Genomic DNA, 17,368 nt, shown 5'->3' on the forward strand with positions numbered 1-17,368 from the left:
GTGAGCCCCCACATGGTTGCTGGGAATTGAACTCAGAACCTCTGGAAGAGCAGTCAGTGCTCTTAACTGCTGAGCCCTTGAGATTGAGTCTTAACCATGTGGTCCAGGCTTGCCTCAAACCTATAATTTTGTCTCAGCTTCTTGGGTGTTGGAATAATAGATGTGTGTCGCCATGTCTGGCTTTGTCTCTAATTTGTTTGCATTTGTTCTGACAACTCTTATTGTCTGCCCGTTTTTGTTTTGTTTTTATGAGACAAGGTTTTACCCTATAGCCCAAGCTGACCTTGAACTCATAGTGATCCTCCTGCCTCAGTCTCTCAAGTGCTGAAATTACAGATCTGAGTTGCTGTGGGAGTCTCTTAGCACCACAGACGACATAGAATGATCCGAGGGAGGCAAGAAGACAGTTCAGTTCAACATTACTAACTGATGTTGGTTCAAACATCTGGAATCTGACCCCGGGTGATTTATTTTAGGCATTTTTATTTTGTCTGCAACCCCCCACCCCCACCCCTACCCCCACCCCCAGAGCTGAGGACTGAAGCCAGAGTCTTGCACTTGCTAGGCAAGCACTCTACCACTGAGCTAAATCCCCAACCCCTATTTGAGGCATTTTTAAGTACCGTACAATTTGGTGAAAATTTTCCTGTTAGTAAGTAACTCAATCTCATGTACAGTAAATTACGAAGTAAGCTAAGCTAAGATCAGAGGCAGCTGCATCAAAACCTGAAGTACGTGTGACGCCTCCATGTACGAATGACTCCTCACAGCACCTTTCTAAAGATGGGCTCTGTAGCTTGAAGAAAACAAGCTTAGGATAAGGCTTTAGGGGAGGATCTGGTGTGTTATCACAGATAAAGGTGGCCAGGCTAGAGTATATGTCTACTCCCAGCATCTAGGGATGACAGGTTATACATCCCTTCCTTTGAAGTGAAAACCCCATGTGTTTAGCATTCCAGGGTCCCAAGTGCTTCTCTGTGAGCACAAGGACTGACTGACACCCGTTCCATAAGCTTTCAGACCTGACTTATCTTTTCTTTATTATTTCAGTTGTATACATTTAATAGTAATGCAATATAACTCAGTATATGTACAGTCTATATAGTAATCAAGCTAGAGTAGCTAGTATCTCCCCTCTGTATTTAACAGTTCATTTAGTTATTCATTCATTCATTCATTTGTGTATTTATGGCAGAGTTTCTTGGTGTGGCCCTGGCTAACCTGGAACTTGCTCTGTAGACCACGCTGGCTTTGAGCTCAGAGATCTGCCTGCCCCTACTTCTTTAGTGCTAAGATTAAAGGCATGCACCACCACAACCTGACTAGATTTGGTTTATGCTTGTGAGTGGTTTGCCTGCATATACATGTGTGTGTGTGTGTGTGTGTGTGTGTGTGTGTGTGTGTGAGAGAGAGAGAGAGAGAGAGACACATGTGGTTTTGGTGCCCACAGAGGTGAGAAGAGGAGGGATGTTAGATCCTCTGAACTGGAGGTACAGTTCTTGTAAGCCACCCTGTGGGTACTGGGAAGGTCCTCTGCAATTACTCTTAATTACCTAGCCATCTCTAGCCCCATTTTTAAATACTCTAAAAGTTCCTTAATACCTAATAATTGTGCATATTTATGAGGTTTTTTTTTCCCCGAGACAGGATTTCTCTGTGTAGCCCTGGCTGTCCTGGAACTCACTTTGTAGACCAGGCTGGCCTCCAACTCAGAAATCCACCTGCCTCTGCCTCCCAACTGCTGGGATTAAAGGCGTGTGACACCACTGCCCGGCTCATTCTACTTCAAAATGACGCTGATGTCACTGGAAGAGACATGTTGCTTCTCATCCCTACTCTATGCTTAGTTTTGCTGTTACCTCTTCCAGGCTTGATTTTTATGTTGAAGCTTTGATGGTGGGTTTTAATGAAACTCTAAAAGGCAAATATTCTCTGAATTCTGTCCTTACCCATCCTTAGCCCTGTCTAATCTTTGAGGTCATGGTCATAATATCTGGCTGTTTTATTTGCTGCTTAGGTTGCCTCTGCACTGGAAAAATGGAAAACAGCAATCCGTGAAGCACAGACCTTTTCCAGGATGCACGTTCTCCTTGGGATGCTGGATGCGTGTATCAAGTGGGACATGTCAGCAGAGAATGCGAGGTGCAAAGTGTGTCGGAAGAAAGGTGTGCCCTGAGGAGCGCTGTTCAGTGACTGTTTGTCTAGGCTTTCCAAAGACTATTTTTCTTTTTCCTTTGAAGGAATTTTGGTTTTTTGAGATGGGGTTTCTCAGTGTAGCCTTGGCTGTCCTGAAACTTGCTCTGTAGATCAGACTGGCTGCCTCTCTCTCCCAAGAGCTGGGAGCCACCACAACCCACCTTCTGAAGGAATTTTTGTGCATCATTTAGCCCTGCTCCTGTGTGCATGGTTAAACTGTGGTAGGCAGACTTTCTGCATCTATAGTCCCTCAGGAACCTTAGAGCCTTTGTCACCTGTGAGACGAGGACGGTGCTTCCAGCAGGGGGCAGTCTTTGCACATTGCACACCCAGACCGCAATCTTTAGCCTCCAGTCCAGAGCAGAGCATTTGGAAATGGTTTTTTTACTTCTCCTTGACTAAGTCCATCTTCATGAGTTAGCTTAGGGCTCAGTTTCCAAAGTGTGAGACACTGTGTAGACTTGGTTGCTGTAAAACTGACCAGAGTGATAGTTAGAGAAGAAAGTTAGTCAGATGAAGTTCACACAGTGTGCTGTCAGCTGTGGAGAAACCAGACTCCTGAGGACCGATGCAGACATGTGTGGAAGAGTTTTGGGGTCCAAGAAGAACAGCAGAGTCTCCAGCCAATGATTTTTTCCTGCCTTTTAGTTAAAGTACATGTACAATTAAACATGTTTTATTTATTTACTTACTTATTTTGAGATAGGGTCTCGTGTAACTCTGGCTAGACTGAAACTCAAAAATACCTACCTGCTTCTGCCTCCTCAGTGTTGGCATTAAAGGAGAATGTCCCCATGCTCAATTAACTCTTAGTGACTATTAACTGTCCTGCCCTGCTTTTTGGTAGTTCTGAGGAGATGAGTTAGGAACTCTCCCTAAATTGTCCAATTTTCAGAAAGTAAACGCACTTTTTAAAGAGCAGGCTGCAAAGATGTTCAAGTTGGTAACATCTTTGTTACAAAGTTGCACACAAGCCTGAAGACCATAGTTCCATTGCTCACCTAAGTAAGGAGGTGGAGACAGGGGTTTGACAGAACCAGTGTCTAGCTCTGGGCTCCAGTGAGAGACTCAGTATGCGAAGGTGGAAAGCTGTTAAATACAGTAACCAATATCAGCCTCTAGCCTCCATGTGGGTACAGAGAAGCAGCAGGGGGTGCTGGGATGTACCTGTGATTCCACCACTTGGGAGGCAGGGGCAGGAGGAGCTGCCCGGGTTCTAGGCCACTATGTGTTGTACACTGAATCCTTGTCTTGAAAGAGAGACAGAGGAGCTGGAGTGGTGCTCTGGAGGATCCATGTTGGGCAGTTAGGAACTCTAGGGGATCCAGAGTCTCAGGCACACATGGACGTGAATAAGGAAGGAGAGGGAGAAGTGCTGCGCTGCGCTATGCTGCCAACAGTGCTGTGTGCGCCTGTCTTTGCAGGTGAGGATGACAAGCTGATCCTGTGTGATGAGTGCAATAAAGCCTTCCACCTGTTCTGTCTGAGGCCGGCCCTTTATGAAGTACCAGATGGTGAGTGGCAGTGTCCAGCTTGCCAGCCTCCTACTGCCAGACGCAATTCCCGTGGCAGGTGAGAAGTTTTTAAAAGTAAGCTGGGGGCTGGAGATCTGCTTAATATTCATTCACTTGGAATGTATAAAGGCCTCGATTTGATCCCTAGCACTGCAGAAGTCAGGCATGGTGCTACAAGTCTGTTATCCCAAACACTAGGAAGGTGGAGGCAGGAGAATCAGTAGTTCTGGGTCATCCTTGGCTACAAAGCAGTTCAAAGACTTTCTGGACTGTGTGAGACCATTAGATAACTTCGTTGGAAAATTGGTTTCAGTTACACAAAACTGAGTGTTTCCAAGGAGCTATAAGCTTATTTGGGTGCAAAGCTTGGTCATTTGTGGTATAGATACAGGAGCTTAGGTGCTATCATATGACTTTGGTTTAGGGTGTGACTGTGTGTGTGTGTGTGTGTGTGTGTGTGTGTGTGTGTGTGTGTATACTTTCGTTTTAATTGTATCTCTCTCTCTCTCTCTCTCTCTTTCTCTCTCTCGGGGGGGGGGGGGGTTATTGTTTTTTTGAGACAGGGTTTCTCTGTGTATCCCTGACTGTCCTGGAACTCACTCTGTCGACCAGGCTGGCCTCTAATTAATTTTACTTCTTTCTGTGTATGACTGTTTTGCCTGAGTGTGTGTATGTAAGTAATATTGATGTCTTACCCATGGAGGTGAGAAGGGTATATTGGATCCCCTGGAACTGGAGTTGTGGTCACAGGCTATCATGTGGGTCATGGGAATTGAACCCTGGTTCTTCAAGGGCAACAAGTGCTCTTAACTGCTGAGCCATTTGGTTTTGTTTACTGTTGACATTTCTGCTTCTCACAGTTAACCCTGTCCCCTCCCTCTTTTGTTTTGGTCTTTCAAGCAAGGTTTCTCTGTATAGTCCTGGATGTCTTTGAACTCAGAGATCTGCCTGGCTCTTCTGGGAGCATGCTCACATACATACACACCACATTTAACTTTTATTTTGTTTTATATGTGTATCTGTATGTAAGCATTTTACCTGAATCTATGTCTATGCAGTACATGTGTGCCTGGTGTCTATGGAGGCTAGAAGAGGGCACTGGGTTCTCTGAAAGCCAAGTTAGAGATTGTTGTGAGCGTCTATGTAGGTGTTAGGAATTAGCCCTAGGTCCACTGGAAGAGCTGCCACTGTTCTGGGCCATCTCTCTAGCCCTTTGATACACCAGGTAGCAGTAACATCTTTTCCTGACTTTAAATTTACCTCATTGTTACTTTATAGCTGCTTCTACAGGCAATCACTACTAAATAGCTACAGCCAAATCATTGCCTTCTCGACCCATGCTTAGTTTCCTTCCCTGCTGTCTATTTGGACATGGTTTCTCCTATGTCAGTACAGCCAAACCAGCACCTTGAAGGCACCTAATATTTCTCCAGTTAACTGTCATTACTTCTTACATTGACATTTGAGATGTGAAAGGGCATCCTTACAGGCACGAGGCTGTCTCTTATAAAGGGCAGAGCTGTTTGATTCCAGCCACACCTTAGCAGTTGTGCTGGGTTAGTTCTCCCTCTGTCTCCATTACCAGGTCCTCTTGTAGGGACATGCGGCATGCTGCTCTGAAGTAGCGTTTTTAGACCAGCTGTTCTGAGCCGGCATTAGTTGCTTTGTTGTGTGGTCATCTGCAAGCTGTCTCAGCTCCTGGAAGAGAGCCATCAAGGTGTGCAGTAACACCTGCCAGCCTCTCAGCCCTCTCAGTACACCCCAGGGTCGGGCAGCTGTGCTGTCTAAAATGTTTCCTTATCTGGCTTTTGTGAGACAAAAGTAATGGTGGTTTGTACTGTTTGTGAGAGGAAGTAGAGGTTGTATTTTGTTCTTGGTCCCCTTCCCTTCCTCCATTGGTGTCCCTTAAGCCCTTGTAGGCTAGGGCAGGGAGCATACTGCTGAAGCATAGTAAGACTGACCTCCAGGTCTCTCCCCTTACTGTCAGCTCAGTCTGGTCTGTGAATAGCAGTGCTGCAGAGATGTAAGGGGCTTTAGCTCTCCGTAAGCCGTCCTGGACTGAACTAAAACCATGTCTCTGCTTGGCTTTTCCTTCCATAGGAATTACACTGAAGAGTCTACCTCTGAGGGCAGCGAGGGTGATGAGAGCGGTGAAGACGAAGAGGAAGAAGAGGAGGAGGAGGAGGAAGAAGAAGATTATGAAGTGGCTGGCTTGCGGCGTGAGTGTCTAGTATGGCATAGTTGCCTCGGTCTCTCAAACTGACCAGAGAAGCCTGGCTGACAAGAGAAATTCAGCCTTGCCATTTTGCTGTCTTCCTCTTCTCTCTTGGGGCTGTGGGTAAATGAGCTGCCATGTGTTTCTATTGGCTTTCAAGATGGTCAGAGTGGAGAGGTAGATCGCCACTTAAGAATCTATACTGCTCTACCATATGATCAGTGTTCACTTTCCAGTGTCCATGTTAGGCAGCTCACAACTGCCTGCAACTCCAATTTAAGGGATCTAGGACCCTTATCTAGAGTCTTATCTGGAACCTTCCTTCATTCATGTGCACATATGTACATGTATACACTGGTCCACACAGAAACATGGTTAAAAATAAAATCTATTTTTAAGCTGTCAGGGAGAAGGTAGAGTGGTTCCCAGAGCATCAGCCCACAGCAGAGCACTTGCTCTAAGATTTAGTGGGATTCAAGCATGTTTATGACAAGATTTCTGGTCTGGCCCCATCTATGCATAGTGACAGTGGCCAGAGAGGTCTTTGGCCTATGGTGCAGGGCTGGTTTCAGTTATTTCTGATTGTCTCATCACATGCTGATTAATGCTCCCTAAAGTATGCACATCTCCAGCTTTCCATGTTTGGAAAAGGAAGGCTGGTTTTCCTGTGGTTCAGTCCTAGGGGTGCTGAGAATGCCCGTGTTGTCCTTGATGAAGCCAGTGGCTCCAGCCATCCTTTCAGTGGTGTTCTCTTTATAGGCCAGTAGAAAACAGAGCACAGGCCTCGCAGCTCTGTAGCATTATCCATGCTGTGAGAAGAAAGCGGGTGTTTGGTGTGGCCATTTCCTACTATGGTGTTGTATCCCATGTGTTCTGGCTTCCGTGCCTGTCCTAATTTACTTTCCTCCCTCATATTGCACAGCAATTGAATGATCATCTTTCCCATCTCAGGCTCTGTTTTGAGAATGGAACTCACCGTGTATCTATGGCTTTCCTGGAACTTGCAGTGTAGGTTGGGCTGGCCTCACATTTCACAGATAGCTGCCTGTCTAGGCCTTCTAAATGCTCTGATTAAAGGTAGATTTCCAAAGCTGTCCTGGAACACCTCCCTCCATTGGTGGGATTGCAGACGCATGCCACCACACTAGACTGTTAGTTCACTACTTACAACTTCAGCGGTTCAGGGCCAGCCAGTGCCATGAAGAGCCTCCTCATAATGATCTGTAGTGTGGACGCACACTGTCTGCGAGAGCTGGGTGCAGCAGTGTGCTGATTGTGTTTATTTTCTTGCTAGTGACTGCTTCCCACCTCTTCTCCACAGAGGCAGCTCTTCTCCTAGGGTTATCACCCAAGAATCTAGGAAATATTTGGTACTCCAGAGCCCTTGGTGCCTTCAGCTTTTCAGGCCATCAATGTTGGTTCCCTTGTGCAATTTCAGGCCTAGGACCTGACCTGAGCCTCAGCTCTTCCTCATGAAACTTGTCTGGAGCTGGAAGCCTTAAAATAGCCACTGAAGGGTTAGCATGGTCCAGAAATAGAATGGGAAGCATGGTTCATTGGTTCTCCACAAGGCTACTTCTCTGAACACATTCTCTGCCCAAATGTTATCTCCCCCCTTAGGGTATTAGTGAGGAAAGGCCGTGGAAAATGGTTTAGTGGAGAAGAAGCTTTGAGCTAATCCTTGCAGAGAATGTTCCCAAGGGCATCCCAAGGAATGTTGGTTTGCCTGTCCTAAGCACCTGTCGCCAACCAGTGACATGACTAGTCTACGTGCCTTCAGGTTTATTCTCTTCAGAGATTCCAGGCAGGGCTCTTAGGGAAGAGTCCTCATCTACCATCTTGGTTTTCAGAAACATGAGAAAGTGGGTCCTGACTTGGATTGGCAGAATGTTGTGGGCCATTGTGTGAGTGAGCTTTCCCCTGGAAACACTGGGTAAAAGGAAAAGGGTAACTGGAAATGACTAGGCAATGTCAGATTCCCTTGTACATGAAAGTGTGTGCATTCTCTTGGGCTAAGTCTCGGCTGTAGGAGAGCCATCCTGCCCTGTTGGCAAACTTGTTTCCTCCTCAATTACTTGACAGTTGACTCCTGCAAAGACCTTGTCCTGAATATAGCTGAACCAAGTGGGAACAGGCTAGAAGTGCTGGAACCTGGCCTCCTGCAGCCTCAGAGAGTCACTGCCTGCTTGCTCTGGTGGTCTCGCCCCTCCCCTGTCATACACACACCATGCTTCACCCACCCCTTTGCTGTGCTCTGAGCCCATGTTTCATTTCAGTGAGACCTCGGAAGACCATTCGAGGCAAGCAGAATGGTCAGCAAGCAGCAAGGCCAGGCCGACCACCGGGTAAGAAGTCACATCCTGCCAGAAGGTCACGGCCAAAGGATGACCCAGAGGTCGATGATCTGGTAAGAGTTACTTAGCCTCCTCTAGTCTTTGTATTCTTTATGTTCTAGTCCACAATGGGGAATTCACAAGGCAACAGGTGGGAGACTCCCCTCCCTTCCCCCTCCCCTTGGGTTGGGGGCTGAGGCAGCAGATGGATAGGCTCTGGGCAGACTAGGCAGCAGGCCCTCTAGGAGCAGCTATGCCCGGCATCCTGCCTAGCCTGCAGACAGTCTCCCCTAGTTAGCAGCAGCCTGCAGCTCAGTAGGGACTTTTAAAATAGTATCCATGTGTCTCTGGTGGGCCCAGAGGGGTGGGCCTCCCTGTGGGAATGCCAGCAATGCCAGAGCTACTAACTGCTGCTTTAGCCACAGTTGTTAGGACACTGCCCTGCTCCTCTGTTGATCGCGGCATCACTTCAGTAGTTTGGGTCTGGCTTGGGCTTGAACAGAAGGAAGCTCTCAGGAGCTGGCTTATCTTTACAGTCTAGTTTGGGCTTGAGGACATGAAAGAAGCCATTGAGGAGAGACCAGTCTTTAAAGTTGCCAGTGCCTTGTGTGGGGTTCCTACTACTGGGGTTCCACCCGGTTGTGGCTGCCTGGAAGAGTGCCCCACCCCCATCTCTGTAACCACCTCCTCCTGCAGCCAGCTGAGGACTGGTGCTATACTCTTGCTTTTCTTCCTAAACATGCATATGTGTTCCACAAGGCTGGTGCTGGGGTCTGCTGCTGCTTTCAGCCATTGCTTGTTTATGTCCATAGTCCTGGATCCATCTCACAGGGCTAGCCATCTCCTGGCAACACTCTTGTTGATGAGCACCTGCTGCGTCCCCTCTGCTGCTTTAACCATTCTGACTAGAGAGAACCACCTGCCTTGAGCATCACCCTACCATGATGCCCAAGGAAGTGATGAACTGTCTTCCTTTGTGTTTTAATAGATAAGGAATTTTTAAAAATTTTTATTATTATTACTATTTTTTTTATTGTGTATGTGTGCATCTGTGTATGTTCTGTCTAGTCTTCTACTTTTCTTTCTTTTTTTTTAATTTTAATTTTTATTTTTATTTTTGGTTTTTCGAGACAGGGTTTCTCAGTGTAGCCCTGGCTGTCCTGGAACTCACTCTGTAGACCAGGCTGGCCTCGAACTCAGAAATCCGCCTGCCTCTGCCTCCCAAGTGCTGGGATTAAAGGCGTGCGCCACCACCGTCTGCCTAGTCTTCTACTTTTTAAGTCCTATAATGACTGGCACTCTGCTTCCTTTGCTGCTAGGTACTTCAGACCAAGCGTATCTCGAGAAGGCAGAGTCTGGAGCTACAAAAGTGTGAGGATATCCTTCACAAATTGGTGAAGTACCGCTTCAGCTGGCCCTTCCGGTGAGTGCCCCACCTCTTGGCTACTCTGGCCCCTTCTTTTGGAGACAGGTCCTGGCAAGAGGATGGGGAGTCACAGTCCCCTAGAAAGGGAGGGAGCACCTTGTCTGCTGGCTCATCTTGACCCAGGCTGCACTCTTCCTGGGCTAGTGCTCCTCTGGCCTGAGCGTGTTTCTCAGTTGGTGTTTTCCTACAGGGAGCCTGTGACCAGAGACGAGGCTGAGGACTACTATGATGTGATCGAGCACCCCATGGACTTCCAGACCATACAGAACAAATGCTCATGCGGGAACTACCGATCTGTGCAGGAGTTCCTCACTGACATGAAGCAAGTGTTTGCCAATGCCGAGCTCTATAACTGCCGCGGCAGCCACGTGCTGAGTTGCATGGAGAAGACAGAGCAGTGTCTGCTGGCTCTGCTGCAAAAACACCTCCCTGGCCACCCCTACGTGCGCAGGAAACGCAGGAAGTTTCCTGATAGGCTCGCTGATGATGAAGGGGACAGTGACTCAGAGTCTGTTGGACAGTCCAGGGGACGGAGACAGAAGAAGTAAAGAGGCAGGGCCCTAGTGAGGGAGCTGAGGAGGGGGGACAGGAGGAGCCCTCAAGGGGTGTGGGGGAGGCAGGAAAGCTAGGAGGATTTAAAGGAGAAGTAACTGGAGCATCCAGAAATGCCTGTCATGCCAAGCTTGGGCTTCTCCTGCAGTTCCCCATGGGGCCTTTTTCCAGCAAAGGCAAGCTCTTCGGGGAGCATCATGTTAGCCTGATGATCCCTGCCCAGAAAAGCTCGCAGCAGAAGTGGGCCTCCCCTGAGAGTTGGAGAAGCCTAGATATGGCTTCTGTGAGCTCTGCCCTGCTCTCCTCCTCTCCCTCCTCTTCCCGCCTCATTACAGCAGTGCCAAGCCCCCTGGCCTCAAAGAGGGTGCTGTACCCCACAGTAGGAAGGAGTGTCATCTGGCCACTCTGGGTGAGGTGTGGATCTTTTGAATTTATATTTATACACAGTCCTATTTCTTTACGTCCTCCCTCTCAGGTGACAGTATCAGCGAGTGCCATACAGAAATCCGTGTTCACCAGCATCTTGGGACAGTGTGGGCTCTGAGTTGATCGTGGCAGAGTAGAGGGACATTTTCTGGAGCTGTTCCTGAGGACTCTCCATTGTGCAGCCCTTCCCCGCCCTCACCCAGCTCACCGCCTCATAAAAGACAAAGCAAACTAAGGCACTTCCCATAGACTGGGGTCCTGCTTCCAATCATGCTATGACCTAGGCTTTAATGGCTCTGGCCAGAGGGGTGTTGGAGCCCAGCCCACCCACAAACCAGACAAGCCCTTAGGGAGCCGGAAAAAGAGCAGGAAGAAGTTAAAATGTTTAATTTTTTAAATTGACTTTTGTAGTTATTAAAGTTGCTTGTTTCCGCAGTGATATTGTATAAAGAACATCTTGTAAAATACTTGTCATCTTGCTTTGGCACATGTACAGTACAGTTTCTATATGTGTTCGCTTTACTACCCTCAAAGAGGCCAGCGGGCAGCAGGATCTCGGGTTGGCGCCATCTCTGCCCTGGCAGCACTCTACCTACCTGTGGGTGCCTGCTCCTCCAGGGCCCACTTTGCAGACCTAGTGCTCCTTCCCAGGGCTTCTAGGGGAGTGTCAGCATCTGGAGGGGGTGGGGAGGGCCAGCTCTGCCCTCTGTAGCCAGTCTAGCCTCGTGTTGTATTTAGGCAAAAGTTTGTAGTCTGCATTCCCTTTTATGACAGATTTTGATAAAAGTACAAGACAGGGTTTAATTTTCTTTTCCATTGATTTTGAATTTGGAAAATGTGAGTCCCTCAGCTCTTCTTGTTTAAAGGAAAAGAAGTCCACCTGGTCCGGAAGCTCACCATTCCCAGGGCTGAGGGATAGCCTTGCTGTGGCTCTGGGTGTCCAGTGGCTGAGGAAGGCTTCCTTTCCGTTCCCTCCTACAGGCTTGGTTGAGGTTAGCGCTAACACGCTGTGATCCCTGGCACCGCTGCCTCCCTGCTTCCTACCCTAGATGTTGGTGTTGTAGCAGAAAGCTGGTGTTCCCACTGCAGTGACATCTGTCTGCATGGTGGATTTTTAAATTGTCTTAAAGGAGGAAGGGCCACGGTAAAGGGTAGACTTGTAATAAATTGGAATTTCAAATAAACATTATGTACTTGTGTTTATAAAGAAGAGACAGCTTTGATGATTTCTTTTTTCTCTTGGGGCAGTGGTGGGCAGTAAAGCCCTGAGAGCCGGGTATTTCAAGCATGAGTAATACGGTGAATTTTACAGCAGCTGCCAGAGCATACACCCTACCCCACAAGAGGCCATAGCCTGTTCCAAATGCATCCCTGCTATAAAACAGAACAGGACCTAGGCACCTGGAGCCTTTGCTAGCATGGCCTGTCTGCCCTCCTGAGGTATGCCCTGATTAGTCCTGAGGTATGGCCTTCGCTGCTCATCTCTGCTTCCTCCTAGTTTCTCTAGAAGCTAACACCAGTCTTGCTTCTATTGCAAAGACAGCCAAGTACTGATCCCTTCCTTACCTCCTGACTGGCAAGGGAAAAGAAAAGGTGCCTTTCCCTTTATCTGGCTGCCAAAGTCTTACTACAGGCCCTTGAGCAAGTCGTGTGTGCCCACTACCTTCTGTGTGTGTGTGGGGGGGGCTATAAAAGCTTTCTCATGCGGGAGAATCCTTGTATGAGATTCAGGGTTGCTTGGCTTTGAGGGGCAGAGACAGGATGAATGAATGCTCCTTACAAAGCAGAGAATGAGGGTATTCTCTTCATAAAGAACTTCTTAGGAAAGTCCGAGGTGTGGCTCGGTGGTAGACCACCTGTCGCTATCACACTTCTGGCCCTGGGTTCCACCCCCAGCAAAGCAAAAGCAGTGTTCTGTGCACCAAGTATCTATCTAGTCCATATCATAGTTCAGTTACATACACACGTTATTCCCAGAGATAACTACCTGTAATAGGGGTGTTCTGCATTTCCTACCTCTGATTTCAACAAGATAACAAAAGACATCAAGTGAAAGCTGAGGTTTCATAAAACAGTTTTTAAAAAACTTTCTTAGCCAAACGTGGTGAGTGCCTTTGATCACAGTACTCAGATGCAAATTTCTCTGAGTCTGAGACTATTGAGTTCCAGGACAGCCAGGGTTTTATAGAGAGACCCTGTCTCAAAATACAAAAAATATAAATAACTTCGAGGGGCTGTACTCATAAATGCTGGTTATGTGTAGAACACATCCAGGCCCACTGACCACAACCTTTGCCTGTGGCTAGGACAGTGGGCAGGAGCACATGCTGTGAAAACGGAAGGACCTGAGATGAAACCCCCAGCACCCACAGAAAAGGCTGGGTGTAGATGAGGACACCTGCCGTTCTCCCTGGCCCATGTATGCATATATTCACGCAATCATACACACACACACACACAGGCAACTTCGGCCTGATTGGCATCAACAGTCTAGATACAATTTCGGCTGATACAGACCTCCAGGATGACCACACATCCCTCAGGGGACAGGGATGGGGCAGGTCCCAAATAGCCTGAGCTTCCCTAGCACACAGGTACAGCTTCCCCAGCTTCCCACACACTCTGTCAACTGCCCCAGCACAGCTGTGCACATCCCTGTGGTCCCGCCTTATTCTCGAAGCTGCTGTCAGTGCCCCAAGTTCTGGTGTTTAGGGTGGGTGAGAAGGGACACAATAGTCAATGAACTCAACAGCTCCCTACCTCCCAGACTGGTACCAAGACATATGCATAGACCTGCCCCATCTTTCCCCCTCCATCCCAAAATACAAAGAGATAGCTTGGGGCTCCAACTACCGAATATTCTGTTTTGTTTTGTTGTTAGTGAAGGGTTTTATTGTTGATGTTAATGCTGTTTTTGTTTTTTTAAGACAAGGCTCCTAACTTGCTGAACAATTCTTTAAAAAATATTTTTACATCAATTTAGTGGGGGTCAGGGATTTGTGGGAGTTGTTTCTCTTACCTAGTGGGTTCAAAGGATTGAACTCAGATTAGACTCCATAGTAAACAACTTTACCTGCTGAGCCATTTGGCCTGCCCACTCTCTCTTTTATTTTTATTTTTTACCCAAAGAGTTTCGGGTAGCCAGGGGATACCTGATCTTAAATTCCTGATCTTCCTGCTTCTATCTCCCAAATATTTGAATTACAAACATGTTCCATCATGCCTCTTTTAAGCCGTGCTGGAGACAGAACCCAGGGCTTCATGCACGTTAGGCAAGGACACTGCCAACTGAGCTTGGATCCCAGCTCTCAGCAACCTTCATAGATAATGAGGACCATCCTTAGACTTGGGTGAAAGGATGACTTAGAAACAGTCTCCCTCCTTCCCTCCCTCCCTCCCAAGCATCTTACTACATGTATGTATTTGTATAGTAGGAGTTGTGCCACAGAGCACAGGTGGGGGTAAAAACAGTCTGTGAGTTGGTCCCCAGCCCTATGTGAGTTCCTATGAGCGATTGAAAGCAAGTCCTCAGTTTTAGTGGCAAGCGCCTGTATCTACTGAGCTCTCATGTCAGCCTGGACCTTATTTGCTAAAGCAAAGTGTGGGTGGGTGGGGGCAGGGGAGCTTACCTTTTTCTCTAAACAGGCTAGATGACACTGTTAGGACTAGAAGGAGCCATGTCACAGCCAGGGGTTCCTGGAGGTATTCATGAGGAGGTTCTTGTTGCACTTCAGAAGCACGGATCTCAGACTTGAAACAGGTGAGAAGAGAAACACACACACACACCACGCACACGCACGCACAGCAGTCTAGGACTCCTATAATCCACCGATGCCCCCACAGAGGAACTTCCTCCTTGACAAGGGGTCAGAGGATGAACTTCATGGCTACCCCACCCCCAGCTCTGCTTATGAAGTTTCTCACTCTCCTGTCTTGTCTTCCCTCTTTCCAGCCCAGATAGAACACAGCAGTGCCACACGAGGGTTTATTCCAGTCACAGCTTCCAGAGAAATGCCACAATAAATTACATCATTAAATAACTCTGCACTGGACCCTGCTCCCTTCTGCCCCTTCTTATCCTGGGACCCTCTGTGGACTAGGACACTCCCTGCATGAGACAGAAGGTCAAGGCCCTGAGCTTTACTGGGTCCCCACCCTAGTCCTCAGCCCCCTGTGTCTCACTTGTCTGACCTTGACAGCTGGGCAGCTGTTAGTCAGCTGTCTCTGAAGGGGGGAGGGGAGGGCAAGGAGGGAGCAACCATAACTCACAGCCCAGCCTATGTTCTAGAGGTGTGTGGGGTTCTCCAGAGAGGGGTCTGTCTTAGTCATGTGCAAGACCACCGTGGGGGCTTTGTAGTGGCAGTGGGTACCCCGGCCATAGCCCCCTGGGGTTCGGCAGGCCTTGGCCCGGGCTCGGCCAGCTGCCATTTTTCGGTAGCACAGGCTCTGCCAAGTCTGAAAAGTCTTGGAACTCCATACCCAGACTCCACTGGTGATGCCCACCACCAAGGACATGAAGATTTTGAGCATGAAGACAGCCACAGTGGGCACCGAGCCCCCTGGCAGCGAGCAGTCTCTCCGGCCTCCAGGCACGGTGGCAGCAGTACATGGTTGCTCTGTGGCCCGAAGCCGCCAGAAGTCCATGTTGAGGCGTTCATAAACGTAGCAGACAATGACGCAGGTGGCCGGCACTGTGTAAAGGATGGAAAAGACTCCGATTTTGACCATCAGCTTCTCCAGCTTCTCCGTATTGGTGCCTCCTGTCTTCATGATTTTGCGGATATGGAAGAGAGCCACAAAACCGGTCAGGAGGAAACTGGTGCCCAGTACCAGGTAGCAAGATAGGGGTACCAACACAAAGCCAGTGAGGGCTGCCGGGTCCATGCTGGCTACATAGCAGAGCCCAGTCAGTTCATCCCCAGCCACCTTGCGCAGAGTCAGGACCACGATAGTTTTGAGTGCTGGCAGGCCCCACGCTGCCATGTGGAAGTAGCTGCCGTGAGCCTCGATGGCCTCGTGGCCCCATTTTTTGCCTGCAGCCAGGAACCAGGTTAGAGTCAAAACCACCCACCAAAGTGAGCTGGCCATCCCGAAATAATAGAGCAACAGGAAGACCAGGGTGCAGCCTGTGTTTTCCAGACCCTCCTGGATCACATACAGAGCCCCTGCCTCCTGGTCGCATGCCACACTCTGTGCACCTGCCACCGCTCTGATCAGGAAGGCCAAGGAGTAGACATTGTAGCACATGGAAAGGAAGATAATCGGGCGCTCTGGGTACTGGAACCGGTGAGGCTCCAGCAGGAAGGTGAACACGGTGAAAGCCGTGGAGAAGAAACACAACGCGGACCACACAGCCATCCAAACCAGCGCGAAGTCCTTATCGCGCCGAGACCAGAACACCTCGACTCCTGGCCCGCAGCGCGGAGCGCACGAGCGACTCTTCTCCACGTACTGGAACTTCTCGGGGTTGTCGCAGGTGCCACCGCTGCCGGGACCTGGGGCTGAATCTCCCGATGGCCTCGCGGGTCGAGGTGCCACAGGGAGCATGCCCAGGCCCTTGTGGGGTTCTGTGGGGCCTGCTGTAGCGTTCTCGGGTGCCTCCATACAGAGTGCGTGCGGGTCGTTGCGCGTGGGGAGCCGGGCACAGTCGAGTGAGTCGGGCCAGCCAAAATTGAATTGCTCCATGATGGGGGCGCAGCGCAGGCGAGCCTGCTCGCACATGGGCCGGCAGGCCGGGATGGGAGTGGAGACCTGGTCGGTGCACATTGGGGCGTAGAGCGAGCAGAGGAAGAAGCGCAGGTGGCTGTGGCAGCCGTACTGCACGAGGGGCGAGAACTCGGCCAGCTGCGCCGCCGCCTCGCCCTGCGACGTGTGGCCCAGTAGGTTGGGCATGCGGGTCAGGTTGTAGCCAATGCCCCGGCACATGGGGATCTCCATCGCTTGGCACGGTGCGGGGCCACGGCCGCGCTCCGGATCGAAGCGGCCGATCTCCAGCGCCGCGCCGCCCGTCGCCAGCAGCTGCCACAGCAGCAGCGCCCCGCGGAGCAGCGGTGGCACGGCCATCGCCCCGCGGCGCGGCCGCCCGGGCTCACTCGCACCGCTCCATCCCGCGTCCCGGGATCTGTGCGCCACGTCGCGGCTCCCGCGCCATCTCTCGGCCGCCCACGTGTGTCCCGGAGCGCGCGGCGCCTTCGGAGGAACAGCCGCTACCACCGCCGTCTCCGCCGCCGCCGCCGATGCCGCCGCCACTCCAGCCAGAGCCGGCGCGGTCTCCGCCGCCAGCCGCCGCGGCTCGGAACCCCGAGGGCGTGGTCAGTAGGAGGACACGCCCAGGGGCGGGGCAGTCCCTCAGGGCACGCCCCCGTCGCGCTTTAAAGGTGCCGCGCCTCTCTGCCACGCTGGAGGCGTGTGGGCGACGTTGTGGGGCAGCTTTTCTTCTCTTCTGCTCATTTCTTTCGCTTCCTTTGCAGACTCAACAGTCGGCGGGAACGCACCTCCCAATGTACTCCCTCGCAATGTCAAGTGCGCCCTTTTCTTCCCAGGTGGGAGGGGACCATCCCAAGCTCTCCAAGCTCCAGGCTAGGGAGTTGCTTGTTCCCCCTCTTCTCTCTTCTCCCCTTCAAGGAGTTTTTGTTGATCCTGTTGTTTTTGAGACAGGGTCTCATATAACCCAGGCTGGCCTCAAGCTCTCCTTGAATTCCTGATC

General features: G+C 50.0%; 2 protein-coding genes across 4 annotated transcripts in view; one reads left to right on the plus strand and one right to left on the minus strand.

Moving 5' to 3' along the window:
- Positions 1-11,872, plus strand: part of Baz1b (bromodomain adjacent to zinc finger domain 1B) — a 62,353-nt gene extending 50,481 nt beyond the window's left edge. The window contains exons 14-20 of one of the 3 annotated variants that reach the window (XM_021162487.3): positions 2,018-2,165; positions 3,621-3,768; positions 5,811-5,929; positions 8,202-8,332; positions 9,578-9,681; positions 9,875-10,228; positions 10,712-11,872. In XM_021162487.3, the coding sequence (XP_021018146.2) occupies positions 2,018-2,165; positions 3,621-3,768; positions 5,811-5,929; positions 8,202-8,332; positions 9,578-9,681; positions 9,875-10,228; positions 10,712-10,715 (1,008 nt within the window). In that variant the 3' untranslated portion in view covers positions 10,716-11,872. Of the gene's footprint in view, positions 1-2,017; positions 2,166-3,620; positions 3,769-5,810; positions 5,930-8,201; positions 8,333-9,577; positions 9,682-9,874 lie in introns of all 3 variants that reach the window. The other 2 variants (XM_029477264.2, XM_021162486.2) reach the window with 2 other exon arrangements.
- Positions 11,873-14,151: 2,279 nt separating this feature from the next.
- Positions 14,152-16,936, minus strand: Fzd9 (frizzled class receptor 9). Its single transcript, XM_021163871.2, has one exon. The coding sequence runs from the start codon at positions 16,723-16,725 to the stop codon at positions 14,947-14,949; it is 1,779 nt and encodes a 592-aa protein (XP_021019530.2). The 5' UTR covers positions 16,726-16,936; the 3' UTR covers positions 14,152-14,946.
- Positions 16,937-17,368: the final 432 nt, after the last annotated feature.

The sequence above is a fragment of the Mus caroli genome, unplaced genomic scaffold (genome assembly GCF_978045245.1).
Source record: "Mus caroli unplaced genomic scaffold, Mus_caroli_1 scaffold_4, whole genome shotgun sequence".
NCBI lineage: Eukaryota > Metazoa > Chordata > Mammalia > Rodentia > Muridae > Mus > Mus caroli.

What these genes read in the sequence shown, in the direction of transcription:
- Fzd9 (XM_021163871.2), bottom strand. Translation starts at nt 16,725, where the DNA reads ATGGCCGTGCCACCGCTGCTCCGCGGGGCGCTGCTGCTGTGGCAGCTG.